Source organism: Castor canadensis, chromosome 8, assembly GCF_047511655.1.
Source record: "Castor canadensis chromosome 8, mCasCan1.hap1v2, whole genome shotgun sequence".
NCBI lineage: Eukaryota > Metazoa > Chordata > Mammalia > Rodentia > Castoridae > Castor > Castor canadensis.
The window spans coordinates 3579857-3600262 of record NC_133393.1 but is presented as its reverse complement, the minus strand read 5'-3'; the positions used below and the strand labels follow the sequence as shown (position 1 = coordinate 3600262).

The 20406-nt window shown below is 38.2% G+C and overlaps 1 protein-coding gene across 8 annotated transcripts in view; it reads right to left on the bottom strand.

Annotated features, from left to right (window-relative positions):
• Positions 1–20406, bottom strand: part of Hmgcll1 (3-hydroxy-3-methylglutaryl-CoA lyase like 1) — a 131411-nt gene that overhangs the window by 94721 nt on the left and 16284 nt on the right. For 4 of the 8 annotated variants that reach the window (XR_012450612.1, XM_074081874.1, XM_020153245.2 and 1 more), the window contains exons 2-3: positions 2327–2407; positions 1991–2098 (exon numbers count right to left, since the gene is read on the bottom strand). Coding sequence is in view for 6 of the 8 variants with exons in the window: in XM_074081874.1 (XP_073937975.1) it covers positions 1991–2098; positions 2327–2407 (189 nt within the window). In the remaining 2 variants the exon portion in view is untranslated. Of the gene's footprint in view, positions 1–1990; positions 2099–2326; positions 2408–5630; positions 5767–10458; positions 10533–20406 lie in introns of those variants that run through there. The other 4 variants (XM_074081873.1, XM_074081875.1, XM_074081872.1 and 1 more) reach the window with 3 other exon arrangements.

Sequence of the window (20406 nt, the reverse complement as noted above, 5' to 3'; positions counted from 1 at the left end):
TTGGTTTTGGCAGTACTGGAGTTCGAATTCAGGGCCTTGCACCTAGCAAGTGCAAGAAAATCACTGTGTTGAGGCTAAATAACATTAACTCTGAAATGAAGCATGACACTAGTAGTCTCATTGTGCTTTCTGTTACCTCAAATGGATTGCAATGAAAATGCTTTAATGTTTCTAACATTTTTATATCATTCAGTTACAGTGAAGAAATCTGAAGTGTACATAAGCACAGGACACAAAAACAGGGAATAAGAAGCAGTTGGGTTTAGCAGAAACTTCAACAAAGGGACTAGGGTAATGGAATTTAGACAGGAAAGGAATGACCGAAGTTTCCAGAGGGATGAAGACAACTATCAAAGAACTTAGAATGTGAGTTTGTGAGGGCTGAGATTTCTGGAAGACTATCTTAGAAACAATAAGTAATATGTATGAGAAGGAGAGAAGTAAAGTTTAGGACTACCACCTAATAGACTACTAGTGATTATTCAGTTGGGGTCTGAGTTGCTAACATATCTATAGGATTGAAAAACAAGGGCAAATATGCAATGGATACAGTGGGAAAATAAGGCATTTTCTGAGTCAGCAATCATTGTGGACTAAATGCTGAACCTTCACAAAATTCATATGTGGAAATCCTAACATCCAGAGTGCTGGGATGAGCAGACAAAGCCTGTGGGAGGAAACTGGATGATGATGGTAGAGCTTTCATGATGGAATAACGCTCTTATAAGAAAAAACAGGAGTTTGCTTCCTTTCTTGGCTGTCTGCCACATGAGAATGCAATGAGAAGAAAGCTATGTGAAAAATCAGGACTCAGGCCCCTCACCAGACACCAGATCTGATGACACCTTCATCTTGGACTTCCCAGGCTCCAGAAATGTGACATATAAGTCTCTGTCATCTAAGCCACTCAGACTAACTATGCTATTCTGTTACAGAAGCCCAAATGGACCAAGCCCTTAACAATAGGACACAGAAAGTTGCTTGAAGTTTCAAAGTCAAGTTTCCAAAAGGAACAGCTGAACTCTTACCATAAAGTAGGATGGACAATCATGAGTTGGATTTTGAGCCCAATGTATTTGAGGTGCCAAGTGGCACAGCTAGCTGAAGCATAACAGAGAAAGTAGGGTTACAAACACTAATGTGTTGTCCTCATAGAAGTGACTGAGCGAGCTAGGAAGAGAAAAACAAAGTCTTAGGGAAACCTTAACCTTTCTGATCACAGAAAGACATCAAGGATGACAGAGAAAGAGTAACTGGGGAAGCCACTGAATCAAGAGAGCAGAGAATAGTAGAAACTAGGAGATGAGGATGAAAAGTAATCAGTGCTGGGGAGGAGCTGAGGGTCTCAGGTGCGAGGAGGGCCCCTAGAGTAGGAAGTGAAAGGGTTGTGCTAGTTACTGATTACTAATTCTGCTTCAAAAACTACGGTTGAGTCTCAGAACTTATGCCCATTAGTGCCTGAAAACTCTACACAAAGCTCTAAAATCTTTCAAGAGCATACTCTAAATGATTTTCTTTGCCTCATCCCTGATGATGTCTCACATGACATAAAAGTGCTAAAGGAAGCCATTACTGAGATTCTATGAGGAAGGTGTAAAGTCATTTACCATCACTTTCCTTCAGCAGACAGAAAAGTTAAAGCACTTAGAAATGCTCGGGTTATTCATAAGGCCAGTCACAAAATGGTAAATGGAAAGAAGGACCTTAAATTGTTATTTAAGACGCTTAACCTCTATTCATTATATTGGACCATGTATTCACATAGGATTAGTACGGAGTTCAAAGATACTTTTTAAGATTAAACTCATATAAGATATTCCATCAAAGAGTTTTTTTCTTTAATTATATTAGTGCATGAGTTAACAGTTTTCAGTAAGGTAGAAAGTTACTAATTATTCTATTAGGTTAACACCATTACACACATCACAATGTTTACTAAGTGATTCGGGCTAAATTAAGGATTTACTGAAGTAATTATAGGCTTAAGTACCTGTGGTACCCATCTGGAAGACACAAAGCTGGTTACTTCTATTACAGACAAGCCGGTTTTGGAAAGTTGATTGATAAATTCAATTTTTATATCAGTAGGAACTATAATCTATAAAACAAAAAGGTTAATTTGTAAGTAAATTACATAAGATCCATTAAAGCATAAACAGAAAATAACTTCCAAACTGAAAGGTAATATGAATTATAAATTCAAGTAGCAATTAAAATCAAATGTAATCACTTAAAATACAGAATCCACATATCTTTAAAATCTTAAGAAATATTAACATTTGCACTTAGTGTTTTAACATACTCTGTAAAACTAATGTAAGCCTACCTTTTCATTCTGCAATCCATCCCTCGGTCCAACTTCTATGATTTTCACATACTCAGGGAGTCCTGAAAATTGGGATGAGTCCTGAAATGCAAAACATAAGTAAAACAGGTCACTGAGATTGCCACAATGGCTTATTTGAAAAGCTAAACAATTATACTTTTTAAAGTAAATCCTCACCCCAGAAATTTCAAACAGTGAGAAATCAGCACAGTGATATTCACCAAATACCGTATTTCTATTATTTGCAAAGTGAAGTGATTTATTTTACACCTAAATGATAGCTATAGTCAAAATTCAAAAGCATAGTTTCTAAGTTATATCTGTGGAATTGATGATTTACCCAGAATGTAAAGAACAAATCTGTTGAATAATTTTGCATGCAGTAAAACACTTACTATTACTTGTGTTCATTACAAAACTTGGCCAGCTATTCATTTGACAGAACAAAGAACTTTATTATCCAGAACAAAGAACTCAAAGTAATCCAGAGTATCCATTGCAAAGAACTAAAAAAATTAATCAATAAATGGGCAAATGAATGGAAGAGACACTTTTCAAATGGTGAAATATAAATAAACAATGAATACATTTTACAAAATAGTTGATATCTCTAGCTATCAGGAAAATGCAAACCAATGCTCCACTTAGGTTCCATCTCACCCCAGTCAGAATGAGTATCATTACAAAAAAGAATTTTTTAATGCCGGTGAGGATGCTGGGAAAAGGAACCCTTATATACTGTTGTTGGGAATGTAAAGTAGTCTAACCTCTATGGAAATAAGTATGGAGATTCCTTGAAAAGTTAAAATAGGCTGGGTATAGTGAGGTAGCACAAATCTGTAATACCAGCTACACAGGAGGCAGAGAAAGAAGAATCTCAAATTTGAGGCCAGCCCAGGCAAAGCTGAACAGACCCTATCTCAAAAACAAAAGGACTAGGACTTTGGCCTGAGTGGTAAGAGTGCTTGCCTAGCAAGCTGGAGGTCCTGAGTATCACAAAAATAAATATGAATAAATAATAAATAAATCCATTTAGTACAGAGATATCTGCAAGCCCATGTTTATGGTGACATTATTCAAAATAGCCAAGTGATAGAATCAGCCCAGGTGCCCATCAAAAGATGAATGGTGAAAGAAAATGTGGGACATATATGCACAATGGAGTTTTATTCAGCTATAAAGGATTCAGTAATGACATCTGCAGGTAAGTGGATGGAACTGGATATCATAATGTTAAGTGAAATAAGCCAGTCCCACAAAGACAAGTACTGCATGTTTTCTCTCATGTGGAATTTGGGGTTTTGGCTGGGGTGGGGGAAGACATGAAAGCAAAAAGGTGACTATTAGGGATGTGGAAAGGGGATTTGAGGATAGAGAGGGGCACAAGAAAGGGTAATAGAGATATGAATTTAACAGGATCACAGTACATTTTATGCACATATGGGAATGTCATAGCAAACGCATGACTGTATAACTGCCATAAACTAATAACAAATGGAGGAAAATGTGCTGGTGTTAACAGACTTTTACCACACAGAGTCACTCAAGAAGCAATTGCTCTTCCCTGAACTTGAGTGTGGATTAGGTATTTTGGCTTCTGTCCAGAAAGCTGAGGTTAGAGAAAGTGTGCTGTTTATGTCTTTTTTGTGCCACACAGCACACCCACCACCAAATGCTAGTTCCTGAAAGACACAGCCCTAGTAGGAAATAAACCTCAATATTCCCTCATCAGCATAGCTCGAGTCCAATATAAGAAATGCTTCCTTTCATCTTTTGCCCAAATCTGAGATGGCAAATTGTCCGAATTCTGGACATGTTGTTATTAGACTAGTACTGTGGACCTGGCTTAGAAGATGCATTTACCTTCTGAATATACTTAATTAAAAGTTTAATATTTAAAATAAGAAAAACAGCCTTTCTCAATTTCACATCACAGTAAATATATACAGATTGCAACAGCATGATTTCTTGGTATCACTGAAACCCATGACAAAGTTTTCCAAACAGACAACAGATAAAATCAACTCAGATTTGCAGGAGTTGGGCTTCATGGTTTTTCTAGAATGATGAATTCAAGCTGGCTACTTCTCATGTGTCACTCTGTCCTGATGTGACAATCATTTGCACGCCCTGGTGAAGTGACTGTTTAGGATGCAGTGCCCACTTTCTGTTTATGACAAAGAAAAAGGCTCATTGGCCTTTCTGGTGTCCAAAGCTATAACTGGCTTTATTAGCATCCTGTGCTAATTCAGTGAAAGAGCCCAGATGGTCCCTGATACAATTTTAGGAGGCCATCTTCCACAATTCCCATGATATCGGACAATTCATTAACAAAAATTAACCAAGAAGGAGAAGAATTCTCCTCCACTGTCTGTGCAGGCTGCGATGCATGAAATTAACTTAGGAGGTGTAGAGCTGAGAAGGCAGTGTGGGTTCCTCAATTTTAGGATCAATTTTGGAAGACAATGATGAAATCATGCCTAATGGGAGAGTGGCTACAATTTGAACCAAGCAATAAATAAAAAGTGTAGAATGGAAATATGGATTAAAGGAGAAAAGCTTACTCTTCTTTCTCATTACCTCCTGTCCTATAAAGAGAGAAAAGAAACAAAGCCAGGCAATCTTAAGCCATGTGGTATCATTATCACTGATTGCTTCCCAAAACTACGTTGTCAACAGCAGTCAGCTTTAGAAGCAATGCTGACCCAAAGAAGGAACAAAGGGTCTTTAGAAGGTGATAACAGCATGCCAAGTACAATTAAGGGGCTGGGTTCCCTCCTCCGCATCAACACCATGCAACAGGCGTTATTCACAAGTACTCTGAAGAAAACCAACAATTATGGCCATTTCAGTCAAAGTAGAATGTGTGCTTTTTGATATAATTTTATGTTCTTCCTACTATTTATTCTTTCTAGAATTAAGCCAATGATAAATGAAATTCCCTAATGCAACAAACAAATAATTAACGTGTACAGTCTATGCATTATGCACTTGCTAGGTTTAGGCCAAAATATGACCAGTAACAAACGGAATCATTTGATATAGGCAGTCAAGGAAATGTGGGGAGACAATGAGCTTAGGTTTGAATCACTCAGTTCTACATTCCTTGTACAACATCTAGGTGGATTTTTCCACAAGGCTTTGTTAGTACAAATACAATGCCCCTTGTAAAAGTCAATACAGAGGGCAGAATGCCACCAAATAGACCAAATATCACCGAGAGAGGGCTCACACATCACAGGTATTAAACACATATGCATAAACTCTAAAAGATGATTGAGAAATGAAGACAACCAGAGGATACCTGCACTTGAGGGAGCCGCACTTGAGGAGCTGCACTGGGGAGCCCCGACATTTCCTTACAGGCAAGGAGCGTGCCTGCTCTGCTCTGGAGGGTCCCACTATCTCTATCTTCCAAAGCTGCTTGCTAGACCAACACTCTTGAAAAGACAGGCCCAAAGAAAGGTGGTCAGTGCCTTGCTACCGAGACATGCAGACATGCAGGAGACATCCATGAAGAACTGCTTCCCAGCAACTATTTCCACTGATAATCAGTTTCATTCCTTAACCAAAACTTCTTCAGTATCCAACTTTCCATTTCTCGTCTACATGGGACCTCTTCAGGTAGGACTGAGTAATTTCATTGTTATGCTCCCTTAACAACTTGATCAAACCTGTATATATATATATATATATATATATATATATATATATGCAAGTTCTTATTTGCTTGTATCTTTATCTATCATTTATCTTTCTACCTATCATCTATCTATCTATCCATTCATCTATCTATCTATCTATCTGAAACTTGGAGTAACCAAAATGGACACATAAATACTTGATCTCTGCCTTTTAAATGGAGGTGGTGAAAGAATGAATTCATACTGAAATTTGGAAAAGTAAGGTTGACCTTTCATTAAGCTAACATATTAGCCAATATCATTAAGAGCTATTAGGTATATGGAATGAACCATGCAAACCAAAGTTCTAGCTTACATTTTCATGGTGAAAGGATCTGCCTGCTACTGTGGGGGGTGTGTGGGGGGGGTACTTTTCTTATACACTGAACATGGGAGAGTTAATAAATGACTTGTAAAATACAAGGAATTGAGTTTTGTAAAAAAAATAATTAGTCTGCAAAAGTGAGTTACATAGTCCTGAAAGAGATTTATAGTTTAAAAGTTATTTTCATAGCATTGAAAGTCCTAGGTTATAGGTTCAGTGAATCCTGTTTAATGTGCAGTATAGCATATGATACCAGTGAAAAACAAAAAATGTATTATTCACAGTAAGAGTTTCAAAAAGTTGTGTTATATGTCTGAGTATGCCCACATTTGGCACAGATTTTCAATGGTCCACTTTCATACAGCAACAACAAAAGAAACACTATCATGCATTTACATGTTGCTTTATTTTTCTAAAGAACTTTTCTATCTGCATTTCATCTGTGAAGCTACTGTAGAAGAGATTAAATGACTTTCTCAGTTACCCTGCTAGAATCCCTGGCTCCTACTCTAGTTTTCTTTAAGATTTGATTAAATACATCATCAAGTATTGAGTTCTGGTTAAAAAAAATAATGAACTGTTCTTTTATGCAGAATATAAGTGATCTGCTTTACCCACATTTTTCAAAATTTCATAAAATTAAATGGAAGGCATACTGATAGGGAATTCTCTGAGCTCTTGTGTGTGTATGAGAGAGAGAGAGAGAGAGAGAGAGAGAGAAATAATATGTTTCCTAGTAGGTGACTTTATATGGTCAGACCTCTTCATGGTAATAGATATGATTCCTCATTATTTACCTTACAAGTATTGCTTTTTTCTACTAAAATAATACTATCCATAGAAGAAATTTCCAGGCATATTTGTATATGTTCTGTTCACTTCATTTCTTGAGAAGTAATTTTTTTCTGTAAATAAAGTCTTTATGGATATTGGAATATCCTGTTTCACAGCCTGTATTCCCAAAGAGAATAGCTCTGATGGCTAAAGCAAGTGCTCCCACTACACAGATGAGAGGTCTGAATCAGGAAATTGCAATTTTTCTTTAGAAATTAAATTGGACTTCTTGAAAGAATCGCTTTTTCACCATTCATCTGAAATATGCACATGGTACATTTTGTAGTAATGTTAAACTCTCCTATCTCTGATATTTACTATTTCTTGGATATTAATTTCTCTTTTAACCCAATATAATCATAGACATCTAAACCATTATTGCTGATATTGCAGATATCCATAGGGACCTTGGTCCTTTGGAGGAATCAGAAGACATTTCTCTCTTTGGGTACCTCTCTAGAAGGGGGCTGAACACACAAAGCTAGCATTTGAAATCCTTCTTTTAGAAAATTCTTGAACCAGAGTTAGTTCAAAGGCAATCCTTGGCAATTTAATAAGAATATATTCGTAACCAAGTAAAATAATTTTAATGTACTATTAAAGTATTTGCACCTCTATGAGTAATAATTCTTCATTTACTAACTTAGAAGGGAAAGGAAGGAATCTGCCTGTTTTTGATCAATTTGTGGACAGAGGACAGAAGGAATGTGTGCAGTGCCTTGTTTCCCAGCAGTCTTCAATTACAATGATGAGCAATGTGAAGACCTTCCGTCTGTGTGCACACAGCATTTGCTCTCTGCACGTGAAGGGAAATCAGTGCTGGGACACACAACGTGACCACATATAAGTCTCTTCTAGAAAACATAAATTTTATGAACACTTGGATGAATCACGAGTAGTTACAGAAAAGCATCAGAATATATCAAAGGGTCACCTGCCACGTGCGACCGATTGTGCAATGTAGTAGAATGATAAATAAAGTAAGATCATTTAAAATTATTCATTAATTGGAATGCAGTTCTTCACATCTGCATCTGCACCATATAAGTTAGTTCACTTTTCAGTTAAATAATTAAACGGTTTGAACAATAAACACGTGCATGCATTAGTATTTAGCAATTCGTAATTGTTTTAATAAAAAGTTATAACTGTGTTATGAATAAGTCAAGGTTTGAAAGATTAGAGAACATAAAAACAGATTATGTGAACACTTTATAAAACAAAAGCTGTAATAAAATAATAGTAAAAACAAAAATGAGCAAAAAACATTTTAAAGAATTCAAAAAAGAAATATGTCTATGCATTGATCCAGCATGAGATTCTGCATGCATATTTCTGCATCTTTAAGTTGTAGTTATTATTTAGTTAAAAGGAAAAGAGCATTCTTATAAAATGGTATCTTAGTAGTAAAATAGAATTTGTGAAACATGCCAACGTGACCTATAAATTTTCCTTACTGTTGATGCCATTATCACTGTGTTATAGTTCAAGGCAAAAATCATGCTTTTTATTAAAAAAATCAAAAGGAGGCCAGGTGCAGTGTCTCAAACTTATAATCCTAGCTACTTGTAAGGGAGAGATTGGGAGGATTGTAGTTTAAGGCCAGCTGGGATAGAAAACGTTCGTGAATTCCCATCTCAACCAATGGCTGGATGCAGTCGTTCAAGCCTATCATTCCAGCTACTTGGAAAAGCACAAATAAAGGGACTGGAGACATGGCTCGAGCAGTAGAGTGCCTGCTTAGCAAGCACAAAGCCCTGAGTTTAAACTCCAGTACCATCAAAAAGAATAAGAGAAGGAGAAAGAAGATGAGGAGAAGGAGGAAGAGGAGAAAGAGCAATAGGAGAAAAAGGAGGAAGGAAAAGAAGGAGAAGAAGGAGGAGGACAAATAAGAGAGTAGTGCAGGCTGACCTGGGCATAAAGTGAAACCCTCTCTGAAAAATAATCTACACAACAAAGACTGCTAGAGTGGCTCAAGAGACAGAATGCCTGCTTAGCAAGCAAGAGACCAGGAACTCAACTCCCAGTACAACCATCCCCTCCTTAAAGGAAAAGTTTGACTTGAAATATTTTAAATATGAAAATTTTCCTTTCCTTAGTGTCTTTGCCAAGGAAACACTTTGACCTAATCTAATACTCTGCCATCTTCCTGACATCACCCTCAAAATTTATTTTAGAAACTACTAAAATCATTTCTGCATTCTTTAAACACAAAAGCCATCAAATAGACCACATACAAATAATTATTTAAATTGAGGTTGTTATTAGTATTGACACAAAGCAATCACACTGCTTTTCAGAGTGCTTTGGTGATAACGTGTTGTTTGTGTGACAATGGCAATTTGTGAAATCGCATCAGAGATGTGCTGTGAACATCCAGTTATGACACACTCTCTTAGGCATAACAAAACTGTTCAGCCCTCCACAGAATCCATTTAGACTTTGAGTAAACATTTTCTGATTTTAATGAAACTCCTCTATCAAAATACACTTTTGTAACGTTCATGTTCTGATTGGCTAAAATCAAGTAAAATGTCTGTGCATTTCCATGGTTGTAGACATGGGACAGAATTTCTCAGAAAATAACAAAGCGGACTACAGTATCTTATGATACGTGATACGTAAAGTTTTTGATGATCGCTACGGACAAATGTTGAGGGCTAAATGTGGAAGAATGAAGGGAAGCTAGGAACAATGCCATGTTTAGTGAAGTCAGGTAGTGTCTGTACCTTTGGAAATTTGGATTTCTATGATTATGGATTATGGAGATTGTGATGTACAGAGATATTCCTACAGGACTGGGGCATCCCAGAAGCTGAACCTTTTTTTTTTTTTTTAAAGTAACTGCTCTAAACTAGAGACAGCCTCCTTATCCAAGACCATGTTGGCTCCCTATAACCATGCAATGGTGACTGGTGTGGAACACAAAAGTCTCACCCTTTGTTGCAGGATGGTGCAACTGGAGTGGGACCACACGTGCTCCAAAGATCCTGTGTGACGACCTGAGGCCTTTGTTGACCACATCATAGTTCAACTTCTGGCTCTGCCTAGTCTTTCCCTCAACAGGTAGCAAATCCAAGGGCAATGGCTGCCTGCCAAAACATCTTCATCCTTTCTTAGACCTGTTTCTCTAGGAAAGTTAGTGCTGGGAGTGAGCTGTGGACATGATTTCTGAAACGGACTTTGGGAGCTAGAGCATCTGCTGGCTAATCTTTAGTCGGTTCATGTCTTTGAAAACAGGTGAGATAGCGTTACTTTCTGATAAACCGTGTGATTGTGAAAATATTTACCAATTCTCTGTCAAGGCAATTTTGTCCCCTGGAAGACAGTCAGAGATGTGTGGAGACATGTTTGCTTCTCACGATGGCTAGGCACTCACTGCTGGCTTCTGGGGGGAAACAAGTCACAAGTCACAAGACAGGCTGCCACCAGAAAGAATGGTGGTTGTGCTACCTTATCCATACAGTCAAAATAAAGGAAAGATGTGGTCAATCAGGTAGGTCAGGTTCACTGCCTCGAAAAACCATGATCCCTTGCTTATTTTGTAAACCTGAGGCAGTTTTCCAGCCAAAAACCAACAGACTGAAGCAGCAGCTAGATTCCCATGAGAAGGACTATCAAACTACAGGAACTATATATATACATACATATACATATGTATATCAACTCATCTACTCTCTCCCCAAAATGATTTGCAGTACAGGTACACTAAGTGAAGGAGGATACCAAATATTTCAGAGCCTTGGACACAAGGTCCAAGCTGACACTGATACTTGAAGTCCACAGTATTATGCCCTGCTTATTAGAATGGACAAGGTCCTATGACCCTATTCCTTTGCGGCCTTTCTCCAGTCCCTGTAGTCAATCGGGACAGACATACTTGGTAGTTGGAGCACTCCCTATTGGCTTCTTGCCCTGTAATATGAAGCTCTCGCAGTAGGAAAGGGCAAAGAAAGCTTCTGAGCTACTCAGTCCTCCTTCATCCATAAGAGCACAGGGTGCTGTGAAGCAGAAGCGGAGGAGAAAGATGTGAGGAGAAGAAAAGGAGGGGGAGGAGGAAGAGAAAAAATATCCAAGGAGAAATGGCAAGGATTATGGCATCCCTAAGAATCTAAAGTAAGGTTGTAAGGGCGATGCCTTATCATAAATCCACTTTAATCACCAAAACAGCCTCTGCCCTAACCAGAAACCAGTACCAAATTTTGAAAGAAAGTGGACTACCATAAACTCGACCCAAAACATAGCTTCTGTGCTTCTGTGCCAGTTGTGGTCTTTTTGCAAAATCAAAGTAACATCCCCTCAGGATATGGTGTGTAGCCAAAAATCAGGAGAGTACATTCTTTTCTATACCTGAAGGACAGGAGCATACAAAACCCTCCTATTTGCTTGGGACAGACAACAGTAGACATTTAAAGACTCCTCCCAGAGCTATATTGACTCTCCTCCCATCTGTCATGACATATTTGAAAAGGACCTGAAATATCTAGACATTCTTCATTCCAATGTATCAGTGCATGGTGAACCAAAGTTCTTACCATATGAAAGGAAAGTCAGTTAAAATGCATTAAGAAATTACAGAAGTAATTTAGGGGACTTTCTTTTTAATGCAGACAACATAACAAATAAAAATCCTAAATACTCATACATAACAAAATTCAAACTGTCAAACAGTTGACAAATACTACAGGGACCCTGTCTCCACAAGGCACACTGGCCTTGCAGAGTCCTAAAATGTCAAGAGTGAATGTTTCTCCTCCTGTGTAGACTCAGGGCACACAACAGTAATCATACACAGCAGCCCTTCACAAGCCCAAGTGTCTCCTAGACCTTCAGCACAGTGGTCTACTCCAGGAGCTACTGCCCAAGAGATACCACTCCCTGGTTCCAGTATCTGCTGTTAAAGGTTGATCTATTTGCCATCCTGAAATAGTGGGAAGTGTTCTTATTACCATGCTGTTCCTCATTTCCTTATGTATTAAAAGTGGGGATCATAATAGCTATAAAGAGTTTTGGCAAAGGCACAGAGTGCTATATATTAATATATATTATACATTTACATGTACTGAAATCAACTATTATATATAAAATGTAATATATATTATACAGAGAGAGCAAGTAGCTGTTAGACAAATAATAGAGAGAATTATTTAATACTGACTGGACACCTAACATACAAAAGACTTTATGCCAGAACTTGAACAAAGAAAGCCAATTTGGACTCAGAGATTCATTTTAAAGGAATCACTATAGTTAAAACATCTCTAAAATCAAGCATTTTCTTCTCTTGGAGCTGTGTTTCCAACACCACTACTGCAGTAAATCTTAGAAATTTCTCAAAGATAATTCTGTATTTGGTCATCCAGTATGGAGATGAAAAAGTCCAGAGACAAATATACTGGATCTACCATAAACGATCATATTCTCTTCTGTTAAAAATGTGAATAATGCTACTTATGAGGCAGAAGGATCACAAATTCAAGGCCAGCCTAGCAATTTAGTGAAATCCTGATTCAAAATAAAAGTTATAAGAAGATCAGGGGGATGGGGGTAGGCCTAGAGAAGTTAGCTCAATTTTACAGCCCTTGCTTAGTATGATTAAGGCCCTATATTCAATCACCAGTACACCTGCACCCCCAAAGAGGAATAATAATGGTCTTTGGAAAGTCAGTTTGCTGTACAAATGTAATGAGAATATGAAAAGAAGGCACTAACAGTGCTTAGTGAAGAGTTAATATTTAATAAATGTTTGTTGCTTGCCTTTTGCAAAGATGACTTGAAGACATGAAAGGGATTTACAAAATATATTAATATTTTTACAAGAAAGATAGCCTAAAATTATTCCACTTAGCATTTTAAAACATACCTGCTGGTTTAAAAGTTTCAATGAAAGGAATCATTGTTGATAGCTGAGTAGATTACCTTATCCAGTTCTTGCCATGATCAAAATAACGCATGGAAATTATTCAGGAGCTTTCATCAAGGAGCTCAAACACTTTGGAGGCACTTTCCCATTCGGAACTTGCCAATCATTTTCTCCACCTCCAGTGCTGACACCAACAACTCCACCCATCCTGTTCTATTTGGCAATGTTAACTTTCCCTTGAACCTTTGAGCAGAAACAGAGGGCACTCTCCCTTGCATTAGCAAAAATGAGAGCACATATCCAAAACCTGGCTGAATAATGCCATAAATGAATACAGGAGTCACAGCTACTTGCTGGCAATGTTTTTATGGAAATAACACTAATTTAAAAGGCAAATTTAATACATTAATGATTCTTATTGGCAGTACATGTCAGAGGAAGGGTGTCACAAAAAATCTAAAAGCCCTTCACAATTTAGGTCTTCATTTCTTCCTTCGTGCCAGGCATTGTTCTTTTAAAGTAATTTTTTTCAATGCTTGAGGGGGGACTTAATACAGAAGTAGGAGGATGAATATGGTGGAAATAATGTATACACATATATGTGAATGCAAAAAAGATACCTGTTGAAACTGTTCCATGATTGGGAGTGAGGGGGATGAAAGAGAGTAGAAGAGGGGGTGAATTCAAATATGATATATTTGATACATTATAAGAACCTTTGTAAATACTCCGATGTACCCCCTCCCAGCACAACAATAATAATAAAAAAAGAACTGGAAACAGTATAAAAAGACATAAAATGCTGGGCTTGTGCTACAGAGCTGGCAGATGAATGGTGACATTCACATCACAGCATAAAGCTGGAGTTGACCCTCAACCTTGCACAAAGGAGAATTCTCAATGCCTTTAGGTAACCCCATGACTCGTTTGTCTCCATGCATGGGGCAGGTTGATTATTCTAATTGTCACAATGGTAACAAAATGGAAAAGCTTGTTGACCTCAAAATCTATCAGAATTTTCAGAAACCACTCATGTTACAGGGCAATGAAATTTCTGAGCACAATCCCAGCAGTGGAAGAAAACAGGCCATTATACATTGCTCCTCAGGCTTGATGCCCAGAGCGGGGATGCAAGCCAGGTCGACGGAGTTCCAGCTGAATGACGCTTAGTCTGTGCCTCTGTAAGCTACCCTCTCAATGGTCTCAGGACGCCAGGTCTACCAGTATCAAAAAACAGCACATTTTTTCTTAACTGTCAAAACCATCATGTGAACTCATCACTGACCCTCCCCTCCTCTGGCGCTCTGTTAGTCATCACATCTTTCTCAGATATAATCAACATTATAAGTGTTCCACTCTTGCTAGCTCTTATCCAAGGCAGAAGCAGCCTTGCTAGTGCTTTGAAGCATAAACCCAACCACGTTACCTCTCTATTCAATACTGTCCGTGGCTTTCAATTTTCCTCAGTGAAAAAAACCCAAAGTCTCTGCCGTGACTCTGGACACTCCCCAGCCATGATCTTAAACCTTCACCCTCTGACCTCCACCTGTCCTTTGCCTCTGCTCCATCTGCACTGAATTCTTTGCTGCCCCTTGATCATCTGGGTATTTTTACTACCCGCCCCTCACATAAGGGAGGACCTAATCCCTAAAATCTCTACATAAAACCTGCTGTGTCACATATGTCTCTGTTTATTTGCTGTGTTTCTTCCTTTAGAATGAAAGTCCCTTGAAGATATGGATTCTGTTGGGTTCAACATCTTAGAACAGAGCCTGGTATACAGACCATCCTCAGCACACAACTGTGAAATAAATAAATCGATGTGATTTGTCTGGAGTTCATAGATGTGATTTTTTTGTCAGTTAGTCATATAATAGAGGGTGTCATGGTTATGGCTTTGAAATCTAATGCAAGCCTACTACTCACAGTGGCCCCTGATACTCTGGAGAAGGCAACTAGAATCATTATTTATACTTTCCTTGTCTAAGAAAGTCTTTAAAAGCATCTTGAATGGGAGATGCATATAGTACAAAGCCTTCCAAAAAAGGAAGGTTGATTGAACACCTTTACATTTCTAAAGGATAATATGCCTCATAGTCTAAAGGAATGTACATATTTCTGTGTGTAGATTCTCCTGGGCAGGGAGAACCTTTATAATTATTTTATAGGCCATGATATACCAAGATTCTTGACTCTACAGGTCCTAATACCTTTCAGTATGAAGGAGCATATGAAAACACCTTAAATCAGAAGGAGTAAAGGTTGTGATCATTCTCAGCATCAACAACCAAGATCTCTGTGGAATTTTGTGGTTATTAATTAGTTGGGTTCTTTCATTCATTCATTCAATAAGCCTTTGCATACAGCAGTCACCAGGACAGACAAAAGACCAGGTCTTCATGGAATTTACTGACAACACAACAGTAATCATTAAATTATATGGCTGAAAATGTTATGAAGGAAAAAGAAATCCAGAAAGGGGAAGAGAAACTGGGGTGCAGGAGATATGCGGCAATTTTATATAAGAGGCAGACTTTGAGAAGAGAGAAGAAGAAGGTGGGTGGCAGGGAAGGGTGCCAACCTAAGCAGACACCTTTGAGAACAGCCTTCTAGTCAAAGGAATGGCCAGTGTGTTACGTGTTCCACGATGAGCCGGAAGGCCAGACTTAATGGAGAAAAGATGAAAAGGGGTAAAGTAATTTAAAAACTGGGATTAGAGGTGCCGAAGTAAAGATTTTTAGCCCCAAGCAATGAAAAGTGACTTGTGGGGCAGGGTTGGATTATGGGAAAGATATGGTCTGAGATGCATTCGATTGGGCCCATTCTAGCTGTTACGTTAAGAGTAGATAGAAGGGGGGAGAGGGTGGAAACAGGAAGGACTACAGATTAGGAGGTTGTATAAATAATCAAGATGAGAGAGCATGAATGAGGATCGTTTGGGTAGGAAAAATGATAATAGTAGACCCTAAGAGTATATCCACTTTTAAGCCTGACCAACTAAGTCCCCTGACACCCAGGCTGGGCAGGGCTGATGAAGACCTTCCATTCTAATTTTCCCTCAACATAAAATGCATAGAGAGTCAGAAAACTTATGAGAGGAAAATAGTCCTAAACATAAGAAAAAGGGAATTGTTAAATTTATTCAAAACTTGCATCTCCATTAAGTTCTTTCCCACCTTTCCCCAGAACAATACCAAATATTTTCCTACAGGAAGCAGCCTCACACTATATAAAGTCAGATTCAATCACCCTAATGATACCAATAATTTTCTCTCTCCATTTTACTTGCAAGGTCTCAAAATTGAGAACTCATTGACAGATGCTAACTTATTCTAAATATCCTTATAGTAAGACCTTTTTTTTTCTTTTTCCAATTGCTAAGCTTTAAACTGTATGGTTGTGTTCAGCCTGTTTTCTACTTTAAGTGATGACTCCTAAACCAGAGCACTTAATGCTACTTCACTGCCAGTAACTTCTGACCAAAGGCCAGCCCCAGGAGGGACAGCAGCACTTGAGGGTGCCATCAGCAATCCCTGCTCCAGATTGAGTGATTTCTACATTGCTCTCACTCACTGACACATCTGGCTCTGCTTGCTGACACACTGACCTATACTAACCCTAGTTCTAATTAAAATTTGTGCTTTGTTTCCTTAGGGCTCTGTACTCAGCTGATGAGGTTGCTACTAGCTTTACTATACTTTCCTTTCCAGGTGGCCTATTTAATTTTAAAGACTCCGTATCTCGAACCCCAGAGGTGTCTCTAATGTTGGAAATGTGAGCAAGCTGATGAGGGGTGGTCTGAAGCTACAGTACTTCTGATCCTTCTTAAATCACGTCATGTGTGCATTTGTTCATTGCATTTCAGTCTAAGTCTAACTCTGCATAAATGCTTTCCACATACAGAGGAGCAGGGGGTCACTCAATAAATTATGTTGACTGAATAGAATCAGCTGGTGCCCATTCAGCAGTTAAAACTGCTTCATACCCTTCAAGACTGTGACTAGTTCATTCCACAACCTTCTGTCTTCAAACTGAACAAGTGAACAACAGGGTACTTAAATGAAACAAAAACTAGACTAACTGCAGTCGGTCTAAAATACTCCTACCTTACTCTGGATTTGGTCAGAACCTGGCTAGACAACTCTGCTGCACTGACAAAGAAAATTGAGGAAGTGACCACAAAACAACAATGCAGCAGTTTAAAGAAAGGACAAGCAAGGTTTAAAAGCAGTGGAGATATTTAGTCTTGGGAACAGAGAATCAGCATGCAATTTTATAAGTTAAATACCGGAAGGGTTACCAAACTGAGACTAGTGTTTCTGTCAATTTTTATTTAACATAGGATTAAATTTAGCCTCTATGTTGAGGATGAAAGTCTCTTATTAAAAACTCTGAAGAGTGACTGTTAAATGAATGCAATGTCCCTGTCTTAAAGTAAGGTGCTGTTCTAGCAGAATTATTATTTTCCCTTTTACTCTCGAATTGTCTTTGTTTGGGTCATGAATTACATGATCATCCTAATTAATTTACTGTAAAATATAAATTGGAAGAATCTACAGTGAATTATATTACACATACGTTCTCCCTTCCAAGATCACACGACTTTCAACGTGATAGAACAGGATCACTGTCTCTATTCACAGTCCCTCTGTGTGAACATGATGACAAAGAATGACAAATGCAAAGCCACCTCTCCAAGAACCCCTCAATCCCAACACACGGACTACCCCAGAAACTGAGCCTTTATCCTCCTACAGTTTCCATGTCTGCATTTCCAGATGAGTGTTACCGACAGGGTAAACTCTAGGTTGACAAAGAGAGCTCTGGTCCCCCAAAGCTGTTCTTGACTTTTTTTTTATTTTTTTTTCTTCCTCCCCTTTATGGGTGATGAGGGAGAAGAGTCAAACTTGTTGCCTCTTCTCAAATCTCATTAGTTTACCTGACTTGTTCACAAACTGTCAGGACTATGACCTTGGTTATCTAAATGATACCTTTGCCCCACAATAGCCCTGTACACATTTTTAGGAAGGTAGGCATTTTCATATCTTTTCACCTTTATGGAACCAACCTTAAGAAACATCTTAGCAGTTAAATCCCTTAAGTTTTTACTTCCCAGAGTCATTTAATGAAACAATTACCCTAATGGAACATTAGACTTGCACCAAGGCAGGGCAGAAAGAGTGGCTACAGAATTATTTAAAGAGAATTAAATGAGACTTTGTTTAAAATAAAAGACTGTCCCAAAGTTTTGCTTCACAAAGAATTTGTGGAACAAATACATAGCTCTCTAACTTGCCCAATCACTTTAATTCTGCACACACCCAGGTAGTTTTATATTTTCTTACCATCAAGAAAAGGAACTGCCTGGAGACTTGGCAAAAAAGGCTAAGTCTGTATGGCTGAGGCTGTTGTGAGCCAGCTGGACCAAACAAACTTTCCTGCCATTCTCACATGTGGGGTTCACCATTCAATGATTTCTGGGCAAAAAGTGAGTGACATAGAATCATGTTAGTTCTTAAGTGAAGTAATAGGAAGTGTATGTTTTCCCCGGTCTTTTTCCTGTCTTCTAGCTAAATGGAAAGGACCTAGTAAAGAGCAGGACACAGGAGGAGACTGGGTCCAGGAATGACCGGCTCAGCTGCACTGGACTTAAGCAAAAAAACCCTGTGTGCTTATTTTACATATGGGGTGTGTGTTTCCGAATTTAGGTATACTCTCTAATAAAACTCAGTCCTTATGTGTGTCGAGACCCAGCACTGTGCTTACAAAACTCCATACGTTAAGTTTAAAGGACCTCTAAGTGACTACTAGGAAGGTTGTCTGTAGCTAGTCTCAAAACCACTGGTTTCTGTAATGCCGCCTGATCTGACTTCATTCTTTGTGATTTCTAACTTTTCCAAGATGCTCAAGTGTCTGGAATCAGGAAGATGGCTTGTACTGAGAGGTAAACTTGATTTTGATTTTAAGGACAAACATGAGCCTTTTGAGGAAAAAAGAAAATAATTCTTATCCTTTATTCTAAACTAAACTTAGAGCTTTATTTATTGCTTCATCCACTAATTCACTTATTCATTTATAACTGAGACTCGACAGAAAGACATGATTATTCACAAGAAGAGCAAAAAGAAATGTTTGTTCAAAGTAATTTAAAGCAACACAGTCTGCTGCATTATGCACGAGTTAGTATCGAGCTGCTAAACCAAAACCACTCCCTTGATCAAAGCCTTGGATTCCCATTCCCAAAACCCAGAGCTTTCTTAGGACTTTAAAGTAAGGCCAATATAATTGGAGTAAGACTATAAAGTTGTAATAACAGGATGTCTTTCCAACTCTGAAAATGATTTCCAGTGGCTTTGAATAACTAGGCACCATCACTGTCCTTTACTGTTCCAAAAACTCCTTCCCAGGGTGTTCTGTATCATGTGAATCTCACGACATGCTGTTCTGTCCAAATTCCAACTCTAGTTTTGTAAGTTCAGCTGTGATCTACAGTTCATTCTGTTAAGTCTTCTCCATAATCCCTTCGTTCCATATTATATATACACCTTCAGCGCTTCCTTCCCTCCCTCACATCCTAACACCTTCATTTAATCGCCTCTTAATCATGTGCCTGAAAATCAAACCTTCCATTCTCTTAGTGTTTCCTTCCTGGTGCTGCTGTTGAATGACTCCCTGTGGACTGCACCTAACATCCCACCGATGTGCATTTGGCTGTGCAGACAGCAATCCCAGTGCTCCAAAGCCCTTAAGCTCATTCTGTCCAAGAAAACTCATAGCTAACACCATTATTTCCTCACAAAAACAGCTAACATCTGCAGACGGAAACATCAAAACAAAGAAAAATTTTGCACGGTTCTGCTAAAGTTGGATGCAACCTTTATCAGCCATCATAGGCAATAAATCAATGTTCTTCCTTTCAATTTCTATTAAAAAATAAACCATAGTGGCCAATTTGAATTTCCCCACAAAGGAATTAATGAACAGATACATGTAGTGAGTAATTACTCTTTATGCCTTCCAGCTAAGGAAACTGAGCCTCTTTTGGGGAAATCAATCTCTAACACAATTCATCAGGTTGCTCAATAAAGTTTAATTTTATATTGTGTGCAAATAGCTGATTTCACAGCATTATTTAATTTAGTAAATAAAGTACCTCAGTACACTGCTTACTCTAAACAAACATTATGTGAGATTTATCACAATTATTTATACTTAGAAGATACTGATAATAACTATATTACCTTATAGAATCATTTTTAAAACTTTGATCATATTCCTCCTACAATCTCAATTAATGAAGGTTCCTTTTTTAAAATAAAATAAGAAAACAAGGCCTTACAAATAGGACTGAGACAGACACAAGCCTCTTGGTTCC